Source organism: Grus americana, chromosome 3 (genome assembly GCF_028858705.1).
Source record: "Grus americana isolate bGruAme1 chromosome 3, bGruAme1.mat, whole genome shotgun sequence".
Classification (NCBI taxonomy): Eukaryota; Metazoa; Chordata; class Aves; order Gruiformes; family Gruidae; genus Grus; species Grus americana.
Genome location: NC_072854.1, coordinates 126,220,998 through 126,235,779, shown reverse-complemented (window position 1 = coordinate 126,235,779; position 14,782 = coordinate 126,220,998). Strand labels below are relative to the sequence as shown.

The 14,782-nt window shown below is 46.2% G+C and overlaps 1 protein-coding gene across 7 annotated transcripts in view; it reads right to left on the bottom strand.

Annotated features, from left to right (window-relative positions):
* The window catches only part of SLC24A3 (solute carrier family 24 member 3), a 212,238-nt gene that overhangs the window by 9,871 nt on the left and 187,585 nt on the right, over positions 1–14,782 (bottom strand). For 5 of the 7 annotated variants that reach the window (XM_054822243.1, XM_054822238.1, XM_054822239.1 and 2 more), the window contains 5 exons: positions 12,315–12,475; positions 11,455–11,731; positions 9,704–9,870; positions 7,811–7,925; positions 6,807–6,919 (listed from right to left, as the gene is read on the bottom strand). In XM_054822243.1, the coding sequence (XP_054678218.1) occupies positions 6,807–6,919; positions 7,811–7,925; positions 9,704–9,870; positions 11,455–11,731; positions 12,315–12,475 (833 nt within the window). Of the gene's footprint in view, positions 1–1,208; positions 1,289–6,806; positions 6,920–7,810; positions 7,926–9,703; positions 9,871–11,454; positions 11,732–12,314; positions 12,476–14,782 lie in introns of those variants that run through there. The other 2 variants (XM_054822240.1, XM_054822241.1) reach the window with 2 other exon arrangements.

Sequence of the window (14,782 nt, the reverse complement as noted above, 5' to 3'; positions counted from 1 at the left end):
GGAATTTCCTTCTTGGGCCTTTTTTGAGACTCCTAAGAAAGCGTCCTTGGTTTGCTCTGTATCACGCAATTCACTTTGCAGAGGGTACACACCCTGGAGTACGCAATATGGAGTGCTGCATATAGACACTCAAGGTATTAGGCAAGAAATGCAGGGGTTATGGTGGGAGAGAATTCCTGTATTGTTAGGAGCTTTGGAAGGGACCAGACACTTTTGCTCTAGACGCTTCTTCTCTACTACAGTAGAATCATTCTAGTCTCCTTGTCATGAAACCAGGGAGAAAATGCACTCGGTACTTGCAAACTATTTCAGGAAGTTGAAGAGACAAGTTAGTGGCGTCAGCGTGCACCTGCCGCTATGCCCATCCATAGGTTTTTGGGATCAGCCAATAAATTAATTGATTAATACCCGCCAAGCTGCATACTGCTGCTGCAGTGATACCAGCACATCACGTGGCAGATGCTAAGGTGACAGCTGGAAAGAGTCTGGCACCCCAGAGCAGGAGGAGTAGTAACACCTAGAGAAATGAAGGGTGATGCTGTGGGAAGCAGGACCCCTGCAGACACTCAAGAGTCACCACCCTGTTGCTATCCTGGACCTTAATGATTGTCCTGATGACTCACAGATCCATTGAACCTATCCTCCCTCTTCCCTCAGAGGATTTAAGGTGGTCTATATGCAGGTACCAGGGCCAGAACGGGGCAGGGAACAGACACAAAGATGTTGGCTGCGAGGAGATGAAGGCCAGCTTTGTCCTAATGCCGTAAGATTCCTCATAGTGCCTTGAATTAAAACAGTGAAGGGCAAACTGGTCAGCGAGTAGCAAAGCAGTGATGATTGCTGTCGCGACGTGGGTTTGCCAAGTGTCCGCTTCCCTCTGGATTCTCTGATGTCTAACAAGGCTCGTACTGGGGTTACTCCTTCTCTCTCTAGCTGCCCGTTTGCATGAAAAGAATGTAATGTCTTTAAGACTTCTAACTTACTGTCAAAGTTTGCTGAAACTGGCAAGTTATCAGGCAGGGGAGTGATGAATAGACACACGAGTATAGTCCCAAATGCTGATGTGAACAAATGAACCTGGTTGTTTATCCTTAGGCTAAAATTCCTGCTCTTTAAAATACTCCTGGCTGACGTCTGGTTTACAGCTTCATATCCAAAAAAAGATTCCAGAGGGAAGGAATTGGATGGAAGACACGGGGCAAATGTCCTTCCGCTCTGGATTTGCCATGGCCACTGGGGAAGGATGCTTACAGGATTACAGTGTCAGCAACACGTCCAGGACTCCGAGCTGGAAGAGATGAGAAAGTGAACTCTTTTCAAAGGTCTCTCTAGGTCCAGAGGGATGCTGCTCTTTCTCTGAAAGTCCTGTTGGCATGCTAGATTAGCTGCGGTTGATAACAGAAGGCCAAGACTGCAGCAGGAGAGTGGCCAAGTGACCTCTGAGTAGTGGAGATGGAAGCTCCAGTGGGAAGCACAGAGGAAGGCAGAGTTAGTGCCTGGACATTAATGGGTGTCCAGAAACAACAAGGACTCTTAAAATAATAAACATACAGTTGGGTTAGAGACCAGACATTGTCGAAACAGAAGGGATCTGATGTGGAAGCTGTTTGATATTGACTAGATCTGCCTTTTGATGGGAAAAGCATCAGTGGCCTGGCCCAAACCAGGAACAGTGGGACTGACAACTGAATTGAAGGCAAAGGGTGAGGGCAGAGGAGGACCTTTTCGTGTCTTCACCACCACTAACATTTTTCTGGAGAAGCATGAGATGGAGCATTCTCTGGCTTGGGTTTGGACTGACTCCAGTCAGCACTGGAAGGAAGACAATAAAAATCCAGTATTGCACATTGATGATCACACTGAGACAGACCTGGTTCATGGCAACAGATACAGAGGCGAGGCAGGGCAAATTATATCGGAGACTGGTGCCCTGGAGCATACGGTGGTTCTGCAAAGCGCTGACTGGCGTGCCAGCCTCCTACATCACGTCATGAGGGTGCAGCCCCCCTGTTCAGGCTGGGGCTGTGACTGCCCCGCAGTCGCCACTTGCGGTGTACCCACATCCTACAGGAAAATAGTTCATTTAAAGTAGGAAAAGAGAAGAAGGGGAACTTCCTTCTCTAAAACAAGTGACAGATGCTTCTAAGATGCAGCCTGAGAAGCAAACGATGGTTTTCCATTCCTTTCTTGTAACAAGAAAGGAAGAATAAAATAAGCAAGCTGAAACAACCATTGACAATGGGCCTGGGAAAGGAGCAGTCAGAACTGGGAGAGGCACTTAATCAAAATGCTTGGGATTTAGCAACCCAGCACTAGGATGTGTCTCAAGAGATTCACAGTCTATTTCCAGTTGTGCCTCCTACCTACTGTGTGACCTCCAGCAAGTCCATTAGTCTCTCTTTGACAGGTCCCCTCTTGCTCTTTTCCTGTCTTATCTATTAGATCACAAACTGTATTTTTCCATCTGTCCTGGCTTTGGCTGGGATAGAGTTAATTTTCTTTCTAGTAGCCAGTATAGTGCTGCGTTTTGGATTTAGTATGAGAATAATGTTGATAACACACTGATGTTTTAGTTGTTGCTGGGTAGTTGTAGTGCCTACACTAAGTCAAGGACTTTTCAGCCTCCCAGGCCCTGCCACGTGCGCAGGAAGCAGGGAGAGCAGAGCCGGGACAGCTGACCCAGGCTGGCCACAGGGATATTCCCTGCCACAGAGCATCGTGCTCCGCATAGAGCTGGGGAAGGGGCTGGGAGGTGGGATCACTGCTCGGAAGCAGACTGGGCATCAGGGAAGGGGGGGTTTCCTGCATGTGGTGATCGACTGCATTTCTGCATCACTTGTTTTACATATATTATTATTCTCTTCCTTTGTTATTGTATTAAACTGTCTTTATCTCAACCCATGAGTTTTGGTTTTTTCCATTCTCCTCCCCATTCCCTTGGGCGGGGAGGGGTGAGCAATAGCTGCACTGTGCTCAGTTACCGGCTGGGGTTAAACCACGACACCACCTCAGGCACTATCTCATAGAGTGAACTTGTTTAAACAAGAAGTCCTGATTCTGCACGGGGCTTCTTGTGGTTGCTGCCACAACCACAACAAAACTAGGCAGTAACTGGGACCTTACAGGACAATGCTTTCAATATATCAACATCTCACAACCAGCCAACAAGCCTGCAGGCTGCATCTCATTCAAAGCTCTCTGCTTACCTCAAATTGAAATGCACTATCTGTAAAACGGGGTCTGAAACACCCACCTGCCCTTAGGGAGTTTAAGGAAGGCTCAAACACAAGCTCACCCTACAAAGTGTGCCACAGCAGCTGAAAGCGCCACTAGCAGTGAGACTGCTCTTCCCGTTCAGAGCGAAACCCCATAAACCTCCTTCTGGTTGGGAGCAGCTGCCTGGCTGGTTGGTGTGTGAAGCCACTTTACCGCATGTGGCTGAGGAAGTTCAGAATGCACGTAATCACAGGACCCCACGCTGCCATATGCGTGCGCGTACCGCAGCACAGAGGCAGATAGAAAGAAAAAGGGAGCAGATCCTCTTCTCCACTTCTGCCAGAACTCTTTACACCAGCATTAATAGGGAGCAAAATTTGGCCACAGGGGATTCTGAGTCAGGCAGCCTGGAACAAGAGATACGTAGGGATTTTACAGACTATGATACTGGAGAAATACCATACTCTGAAGAAAGCCGTGAGCGACTTCCAGAAAAATAAGGCTGGAGGGGGCTTCTAGGAGGCTCTTTTGCATTAAAGCTTAACTTTCAAATCACACAGTCTACTATTTTGGCTTCCACAAAAGCTATTACTGCTTTAACAGCTTGTTTATTAAAATGCACTTACTCCCTACTTTCAGCAAAAGCTTAACTTTGCCACAGTCCTCTTACATTAAACATTCTGAGGAGGCAGTCATGGTTTTGGATGGCTATGCAAAAGTAATCGTGATCAAGCAAGCTCTTTTTTGTCTTTTAGAAATCTCTCCTTCCCTCTACACAAAACAGGCATCACATTGGCTTTGAGGAGTTCCTCTTTTGGAGGAGATGCTACAATAACAAATTTGGATCCTGCCAAATACCAAAGAAGCAGTACTAAACTGTGCTGGCTCAGAAGTTACCTAGTGCTTCTGAATCACAGTCACGGTTAGCGGACAAGCAGGCTGGCCTGAGCGAGTGAACCCCCATCCAGTGAGCAAGCCTTGCTCGTGCAAGAGCCCAAGGCTTGGCACTACGGACTCCAGGGAGCAGGAGCTCTTCATCTCCTGCCCCTGCTCACCTTGGTGCCAGGCACATCAGCAGGGTTCCCTGAATAACAAACAGCACCTTGCAGCTCTTAATGCTGTCACCAGGCTACACCTGATCCAGAAAACTCTGGCCTTTTCTGGCAACTTAATACTTAAATAATTAATTACTAATAACGGGAGGGGATGAAGGGGGGAACTTGTTTTGTTTTGAAGTCCAGTTATCCAAGGATTTGGAGGGAAATCCAGGAACTGCAAGTGAAAACTGAGGAAACTCTCTTTGCTAATTGTGGGGCTGTTTCCAAGACTGCCTTTTCTAACCATGTGATCACACTGTACAATGAAGATTTTGCGTGTGCAAAACAGTAGTGACATTGTTATGCCTCCATGAAAGCTGGCTGTTTCTGTTCAGCCACTTGTTTTCATCCTTTTCCGCAAAAATATAGAAGAGCTACAGATAAGCTGCTCATTAACGAAAGGGATTTTATTCCTATAGCATTGCTTCCTTTTGTCACTCCTATATTCAAAAAGAGAGAAGATCCAAGGAGCTACAGGCTGGTCAGCCTGATCTTGATCCCTGGGAAGACGATGGAGCAAATAATCCTGGGAACCACTTCTGAACATATGAAGGACAAGAAGGTGATTGCGAGTAGACATACGGATTTTATGAAGGAGAAATCACATTTACTCAGCCTGATAGCCCTCTATGATGAGGTGGACTTGTTGGATGAGGGGAGAGCAACCCATATTGTTTATGTTGATTTTAGCAAGGCTTTTGGCACTCTCTCAAACATCTTCATAGACAAACAGAGGAAGAACAGACTAAATAAGCGCGCAGTGGAGTGGACTGACAACTGGCCGAATCGCTGCGCTCCAAGTCCAGCTGGAGGCCAGTCGCTAGTGGTTTACCCCAGGGGTCAGTACTGCACAACGTCTTTATTAAAGACCTGGATGATGGGGCGGAGGGCACCCCAGCCAGTTTGCAGCTGATACAAACCTGGGAGGGTGGCCGATGCACCAGAGGGGCGTGCTGCCATCCAGAGGGGCCTGGACAGGCTGGAGAAATGCGCAGGCAGGAAACGCAAACATCAACAAAGGGAAATGGAAAGTCCTGCACCTGGGAAGGAACAACCCCACGCATCAGTACACAGTGGGGCCGGCCAGCTGGAAAGCAGCTTGGCAGAGAAAGACCAGTTGAACCTGATGGACACCAAGCTGAAGTCCACAATGCACCCTTGTGGCATGGAGCACCAACAGCATCTTGGGCTGCATTAGGAGAAGCGTTGCCTGCAAGTAAAGGGAGAAGATCCTTCTCTACTCAGCACTGGTGAGACACATCTGGAGTGCTCCGTCCAGTCCTGGTCTCTTCAATACAAGGAAGATATGGACTTCCTGGAGCAAGTTCAGTGAAGGCCCACAAGGACGATTTAAGGGACTGCAGCATTTGACATACAAAGAGAGGCTGAAAGAGCTGGGACTGTTCGGCCTGGAGAGGAGAAGATTCAGGGGGATCTTATCGATATGTATAAATATCGAGGGAGAGGATAGAGAAGGTACAGCCAGACTCTTCTAAGTTGTATCCATTGAAAGGACAAGAGGCAACTCACACAATTTTAAATACAGAAATTCCATTTAAACATAAGAATGCTTTTTTACTGTGAGAGTGGTCAAACACCAGAACAGGCTGCTGAGAGCAGTTGCGCAGTCTCCACCCTTGGAGGTATTCAGGACCCAACTGGATGTGGTCCTAAGGATTCTGCTTTAGCTGACCCTGCTTTGAGCAGAGGGTTGGGGACGAGACAGTCTCCAGAGGTTCTTGCCAACCTCAACAATTCTGTGATTCTCCAGTCTTTTAACTTCGCATTCACTTAGTGACTGTAGTGAAGAGACTCTCCTCTGTCCTACACTGCTGAGCGTTGTCCAGCTAACAGCAACAGCGACTTCCTGGCATCTCCTGCTCTTCCTTCTCAGAAGGGAGCTTGCAATAACTTTGGGGATGGCAGGGGTGGCTCTTTTATCATTTGGGAAGTAAAGGAGGGTTTCACTGGTGTTGGGTAGTTTTTCTCTAAGAGGAAAGCTCTGCACTGTTTCCTGATGATGGTCACATTCTGAAATATTATTTAACAGCTTCCTTCATCTTCCAGTGTGTTAACTGTTTAGTAACACTAGAATTTTTCTTATCAAAAGCCCTACACGTCTGCTCTATCCTTTATTTTCCACCTGTGTGTTTATCCCCTCTATCTTAATAAAAATAGGATCACTCTCCTTATTTGGAATATATTCAAGTGTGTGAAAATACAGTATATACTCTAGTGAGTATACTTATTTCAGCACAAACTGCTGCCTTTAAGGAAGAAATGGAAGTTCTTGTCCTCCAAAGGACGGGGAATGTCCACTGACAATTAATTGCTACTTCTCCCAAATCATAACAGAGCAAAACGATTTGTTTCTTCAAATCCAATCCACAGAATTTTGGACCTTTTTTTTTTCCCCCTAAATAGATCTGTCTTATAAAAAATTAATTAAAGAAATAAATAAAAAAGTATCATGTGAACAAATGTAAGACTTACGTATGATCCATAATTCACTGCTAGGGTCTGCAAAGCCCATGGGAGGCCTAGGCCAATTAAAATATCAAAAACATTGCTTCCAATGGAGTTGGACACAGCCATATCCCCCATACCTGCAGGAATGGAAACCATGTACTATCAGACATGTCTCAGAAAAGTCTTTCAACTTTTAAACAGAAATACATTAACCTGAGCTAATCCAGACAATTTTCACGGATTAAGGCAAAGAGGTAAGGGAGATTCTCCTCAGCCCATCCCTTCCCTTTCCCCTTTGCCCTCCCCATCATACAATGCAAGCAGGGTTGAAGGGGCTGAATCCACCTTCTAGGATCATCTGAGAACTTCCCTCAACTAATCCTCTGCTGCTGTGGGGGCCACGGCCACTGGCTGCGCTGGCTGTGTCCTGCCAGCACTCTTGTGCCATGCTCAGTGGGGCTTTTGATGCTTTGCTGTAACCACAACACATCAGTTTCTATACTGGACTGATTAGATTAGATCTTCGGGTAGCCTGTTAAGTAGCTGGTTGTTTCAATGAAGAATGTTTCTGTTCCCCAAAGCACTACTGACAACTTTTTCTCTTAAAACACCTGTTGCTGGAGTCATGAGGAGGGGGAAAAAAAAGAGTTTTCCTTAAAAACAGTAGTACCTTCCAGTCCTTTTGACTGTGGAGAAGAGCTGGAAAGGAGCCTGAAAGACCTGTATGCTACATTCTAAAAAATTTCTATACCGCTGATATTTAAATTAATAAACATGTTGTGACTTTTGGGGAAGGCTTGAAGTTGACAATTGTGCCAAAACTGGTTCCACACCATCATTAAGAACCTGTTAGCTGCTTTGCGATAGCCAACATAGTTAATTTCCTTCTTTGTTCTGGTTTTAAATTTCAGCCTCAGGAAAAGGGCTCTGTACGTTTTCACATTCGGGACACATCTGTGATAGCTAAAGAGGAAGAGGACACAAGGAAACGCTTCCATAGCAGGATGACATCTCTGTGATGAACCTACCTTGCCTTGCTACGATAAGGCTTGCCATGCAGTCCGGCACACTGGTTCCAGCTGCCAAGAAAGTGATGCCCATGATCACATCTGGAATTCCCAGTGTGTAGCCAATGATTGTCACCTAAAGAGAGGAAATAAACTGTCAAGCTGCTTACAAGAATTAAAATCAAAGACCAGCTTGGCCCAATTCTGCAAGATGCTGTGAGACAGGATTTATTGCTCAGTGCAAACTCACACTTTCTCTAAAGAGAAGCAGTGACAGGCTTTTTTGGTATATTCATCACCTGGCAGAGGACAGCACTGACCTACTATGTACCCTCTTTGGTTAGCTGCTTCACACCTTTCATCCACAATTTTCCTGACACTAACTTGGAAAAAAGACTATATGGTGGCCCACTACCCTGTGTAACAGTCTCCTGATCTCGGCTGAAGCTTTCAGACATTATTATGTAGAAATAATAGCTAAGTAGACACTAAAACAATCTCATGGTTTACTATACTATGAAAACTCTATATGCAGGGGCATATCCCCAAGTGACTGCAAACGATTCCTATTGGCAGAGAGAAGATACCTTTAATTTCCTCTTTCCTTTGCTATGCTGTCTATGATAAATTACTGCTCTTCAAATTGATTAATATTTTAAAATATTGGATGCCTTGGCCTAATGATGCCCATTTCCCATTAGCCACATTTAATTGCTCTCCTGAAGTCTCTGCAGCATACTCCAAGAAATGTGAACCATATGTTAGAAGCAGCACAGTGACCCTGTGGGCTCTGGTATTTCAGCTATAGAAAGGTGGGATAACACTTCATCTTCGCAGATGAAAAGCAGAAGAAAACAAGTAACTTTCTATTTCCTGTTCAGGGTAACATGGGCTACTGAAAACAAAACAACATAAAAAAACCCTCTTCTGTAACTGCTTTGGTATGTTCCCAGGGAAAAGCCTGGCATTCACTTTTGCATTTAGACCAAGAATTAATTACGAAGGAAGTGAAGATTTTTTTTTGTTGCCCCCCCCCTGCCCCGTCCCAGCAGGAAAGCAGTGGCCAGTGCTTTAGTGAGGTACCTCCATGCTCTTCGGGTCCCATGCCGAGACAGACCACGAATCGTGCACTCCCATCACCAACAGCAGCAGCCCAAACCCAGGCTTCCTTTTTTAGACCCTCTCCTGATGCCAATGCCCCATCGTTGTCTGATTCTGCTTCGGAGTACAGACCGCCCCAAAAGAAACACAACCCATGCTGCAATATTAATGTAATGCTAATGAGGACAACTCACACTTTTCACCTACACACATCGTGTAATGAGACCTGCAGCAAGCTGACAGGTTCAATGACCCAGCCAGCGCACAAAACTTCTCCCCTGTGAACAGGCCAACTATGCTTGGATTTCCTCTTGTTCCTTTTTATTTATCCCCTTCCACCTTTAAGATAACGAGGTAGAATTAAGTTCCTGTCGATTAGAGTAGTTGTGCAAGAAATTGGCTGAATGTCACGCTTTTGTTCATGTGGGGTTCAAAGTGTTATTCACAACTCTGCCTCTCAAGCTTGCTCTGAGAAAAGGAAAAGCTATGGAGGCCAGATTGTGACTAGCGTCAGGGCCTCTTTACACTGCCCTGCACAACACGGAGGTGTTAAACTGGCGCAAGTGTAATTTTTTTTTCCATGTTAAGGAATCTGGGTGAAATTCTAGCCCTGAATCAAGTTCAAAGGCTGTGGCTACTGGCCCCTAATTTTCTTCTCTCAACGTGGACAAGTCTAATGGAAATGGAAGCAGACTTAAAGTTTCTCATTTAAAAATTCAGATATGTAGAACTTTCTACACATTTCTTTAAGTTGACAAAACCCACTTCCGTTGTCTCTCCCAGGTTGTGATTTCTGCTTCAGTTGGTACGTACCATCCACACCATCATGTAGGAGAAAGCTGCAATCCAGAGGGTAGAAGAAGCAAAGGTAACCATGAACCATTTTTCCAAGTGGGGTTTGTTACAGTTGGGCACTGTGAAGTACAAGACAAAACTCAATGGCCATGTGAAGAGCCACTTCAAAATTTCTATCTTGCCAGCTGTAAAACAAAGAAGGGAAACAATCGCAATTCTAGTCTGCTTTAGTCCAGAATGTTATTATTCTGTTAGTATTAACAAGCAAGAAGCCAGGGACACCTCAGCCTAAGCGCTATTCAAACAGATAATGACAAGACATTCCTTGTTCAGATCACGGTGTGATGGCAGAGATGGGAGGGCAGAGAGGGGCATGGGGAAGGAGTATGAGGTGCCTCCCTGAGAGTTTGTTAAGTAACGGGTCAGAGCACACCTGCTACCCTCCCTGTGTCAAGTTCTTACAGGTACCACATAAAAAGCAAGTTCTAGAAAGAGATCTGATCCATCTTTAACCACCTATTGGGAGGGTACAGAAAAGATGGAGCCAGGCCCTTCACAGAAATGCACAAGGGAATTGTAAGAGCCAATGGACTCAACTTGCAATAAGGGAAATTCAGAATAGATGCTACCGTAAGCTGTACTTTTTTTTTTTTTGCCTACCATGAGGGTGGTCAAACACCGCAACAGGTACCCAAAAAGACTGTGGGATCTCCATCCTTATCGATAATCAAAACTCCACTGGACGCAGCCATAGGCAACGTGCTCTGAGCAGGGGTTTGAACCAGAGATCTCCAGAGGTCTATTCCAACTTTTCCCATACTATGAATCCAGTGTCGTAGTCCATGGGACACCTAAACTACTCTCTTCAAGGCTCAGTGTTTTCCTTACAGCTATGCTGTTTGAGTGAGGAGATCTGAACAGGAGTTCCCAAAAAGTTTCTCACCTGTAAAGGGCAGGACCAGTACCTACAGTATTCTGGTTTGTCTGCAAGACAGCAGATCTTGCCAGCTGTGGCAAGTGTGAGGCAAATGTAGGGCAGAGACATGTTATAATCATCCTGGGACTAGAACCCTGATGGGGTAAGAGGGACTTGGCAATAAGGAGATCTCCATCCTGCAGGCACAGTGCTCAGCAACCTGAGGCACGTGGTTTTTCACAAGTCACGTAGCTGTTCTGACTTTCTAAGCCCTCCAGAAACAGTGAGAAGACACTGTGGCTGTGCTTAGCTAACAGCAGGAAGCAGAGGCACCCAGGACCTTATTTTTGTCTCCGCTCCACATCAGCACCACCACTGCGTCTCTGCTAGCACTACCCCTTACCACGGAGGTAAGAGTGCACCTCATTTCCAAGCAAAGGGAAGGCCTAGACGCAGACGCATCTGACCTGCGTTCAGGCACCTTACAAGCGGCTTCACCATCCTCAGCTTCTTCTGCAGTCAGTGGAGACACACAGGTCTCTCCAGAGGGTGACCCAGGTTTTGGGGGCAGAAGCACCCCGTGGAGGTTACTGCCTCTCCCCTTTCACTGCAAGAGCAGCACCTGGGCAATGCACAAGCTGCAGCAAAGGTGCATCCGAGCCCAGGAGTCTGCATCCTGAGAAGTTCCTGCTGCTTCCCAGTTCCTCTCACCTTTTACCTGTGAGCAGGGACTACATTGCGAGGTGCAGGCTGATGGGAGCTCTCAGAGACACTTCTACCTCAACACACATCTGTGATGCTTTCTGGCATACCCAGACTGAGTTTTGCTTTCTGGAACAGCACAGAAACTTACTGGGTAGGTCAAAAGGTGTGTATGGCCCTTCGTGGTCATCATCGTCATCATCTTCTTCCTCTTCCTCATCGTTTTCATTGTTCTCATTATCCTCATTCTCGTTCTCTGTCTCGTTCCCAGCCTCAGCCATGTCTTCGTCCCGCCGCGTGCCATTCACGCCCCGCTCGGCGGAGTTGCTGGGGCCTGTTCCATTCTCAACCACGTGCTTGATAGGTATTTTGATTGCTACTTCTGACTCACCATTGGTGTAAGTCCTGCTGTTGATCAGCCTTTGTCTCTGTAAATACAGACACAAATTCTTGCTGAAAGACAGATTTTTAATTTAATTTTTTAAAGAGAAAAGGAGGAACAGAGAAAGAGATATGTGCAGAGTTCCTTAAAGAATTTGTTTTAAAAGCAAAAGGGATGAATTTTGACCAGTTATAACACAATGCTTACTTGCAGATGACAAGATAAATTTCACATATACAACTTTTAAAAGAGAAGAACCAGTGGCTGTAGAATTGACTGCAAGAGTACTCCAAGACCAGGGCCAGTGTAAGTGCAGACTCAGTGGAGTACCATTATTAAATAAGCGCAAGTGATATTAATGTCAGATCAATGCAGGGGGCACCTCCTGTGAGCAATAGATACAGGTAACATAACAACATAACGACTTGCAACTTCCTCTGCTAAAATCTCCATGGGGACAGATAGCAAGGGATGATTTAGTAAAGTCAGTGTCAGAAGGATAAAATCTGGGAAAATGCTATCAGGCATCCAGAAAAAAAACCAGGAGTTCCACTGCAACCCAAACACAGCTACAGGAAAAGGCAAATTCAGAAGGAAAAGGGGAGGTGGGGGGGAGATTAAAGACATACCTCGTTGATTAACATACGGCTGGCCATGGAGAGACGTGTTTTGGGAGGGAAGTGGCTGGTTATCATGATCCGGAGCCCGGCCTCGGAAAACGAAAGCTGGTGTGGGTAGGCAGACAGTAGCTCATCCACCATGATCACCGAGGCTTTACGGTGGAAATTTCCTGCAGCCAAGAAACAAAAAGAAATTGAGGTCGTCTTCCAGCAGTCTCTCTCTCTGCCCTACATGGCTCTCAGAAGAATAAACTTGTGGGTTTCAGAAGTCCTTTGTAAGAAGCATTCCTTCAGCTACTGCCATTCAAAATATGGCTCCTCTGTCCTTAATTTCTGTCTTTACACATCCTACATTTCTGTCTTTAAATAAATTGCCAACATGGTGTCTCCACTCACGCTCATTACAGAGAATCAAAGCTGCTCTGCGCAGCTCATCATAGGCCTGCGTTAGGCAGATCACTGCTTCCACAGCAGCGATTCCACCAAGGTATAAATAGTGCTGCAGTAAAGCTGCACCATTCCGCTGTTACAATCTGCACTCCTGTGAGGATGTTGACCTCACCCACCATTAACTGCACATGGGGGTGAGGAAATTGTCACCGTGTTCCTGCGGGGTATCAGTGCAAATGAAAAGCAGGTTCCTGCATCCTGGATGCAGCTCATGGCTGGCAAGTGGCATCACACCTGGCAGCAAGCACACGTGCCAGTCCACGGGATGCAACCCAGCGTGCGGGAGCAAAGGAACAAAGAGATGGGGGCAGGTACCCAAATCATGCTCCAGCTGGGGCACACAGCCAGCGCCCACCACCTCCGGCATGGCAGCGCCAGCGTCCATCCTTTCTGCGCCTGGATGCTACCTCGGGCTCTGAGTTCTGGGCAGGACTGGGACTTGGCAGCAGGGAAAGCTGAGGTCTTCCCCGACACACCTCTGCTTTGGTTTATTAAAATCAGTGCTGAACACCAGCAAATGTTTCATGACATTACTATTTATTACCATCACTGGTAGTCTTACAGAAAAGTACCTCCTTGGCCCTAGTGTCACTTTTTTTTCTGACTGAGAAGGTTTCCTTGGATTAGGGCAGATAAGTGGGGTCATCTGTATTAAAAAAAAATCCAAACAGCCAGACAGCTTTTCCTTGTGACTTTTTCCATGCTGGCATTTCCTGCATGGCACTTGGGAGAACTGCCCCAAACACAGAAATCCTTCTGTTTGATTCATTTAGGTCCTCTGTTCAGAAAAGGCCTCAGAAAACAAACGGTAGTGTCTGAAACCCTCAGGCAACCTGTTGCAATGGGTGCTGTTCGCAACCCCATGCTACTGGCTGGTGTGCAGAGCAGTGCCACTCGCCTGTCTGGGCCTCTGGTGGCCCGCTGCCAAGTAAATATAGGAACAAGCTGCAAGAAAATGAAGCAATCTTTTCATCTTCCTTCCTCAGCCAGTCTGAGTAACCGCAAGTGTCCAAAACAAAAAATCACCAGCAGCTGAGCAGTGTCATGCAAAGACTCAGTCTGGGGAGATTTAAACCAAATCCCACGATCAGAACTGCCTCATTTGTGCATAACCCTGAGGCCACCGGGTAAACCTTGATGACTAAGGCCTGAGTTTCTGCTTACTGAGTTTTACCAGTCTAGCTTTACTGGTACAGAGTGTAGTCATCCTGCCAGCACAGTTCCGTGGTTGAGAGCCCCAGGCGACAGATAGCTGTTCCCAGAAAAGCAGCTTCCCCAAACCAGAGTGCGTAGCACTCACAAAAGCCTTCCCTCAGCAATAGGGCAGTAACACAATAGCTGGCCTCTGGTAGACTCAAAGGCTTTGATGTCACCAAATAAACCCCTCTACGTTTCATGTTTAGTTGCCTACTGTATACAGACTATACCTTTCAACCACTGTTTGCGCAGACACACCTATTTTTGTTAATTTTTTTTTTTAGTACAGCGAAACAAAAAGGCCAGCCCATCTGTAGTCAGAGACCAGGACTGCTTTAGAGAAGCTAGAGCTCCTTCTCGAGTTAAATCAGTGACTAGGGGTGCGCGTTATTCCTGATGATAGGTGCACATAAATCCCAAGCAGTTACTGCACCTGCCTGCTGACTGTGGCAAAGGTAAAATAAAATCCTCTGTAAACACAGTTTAGTACATGTCTGCAAATGCACATATTGAGCTACTGCTGAGCTAGGGAGTGGGTGATTTTTTTTTTTTAAGCTTAAGAAACACCATCGGTTTTATACGTGATCATGACTAAAGTCAAAAGGGAGCAGATTTCAGCCAAAGTGAAATCCACTTAAAGATCATTTACGTGGAAAAGTTGTGCACATTCAAGATGGCACGTGCAGTAAGAGCACGCTACCTAGACCAACACAGAGTCCCCACCCTCCCTTCACCGGGGGGGAAAGTGTACCCTAGTATAAGTAGGGCCTATTTTCACTGCTCCGTTTATGTCGCTTTGGAATGGAATTCAATTTAACTGGAGGTCCTAG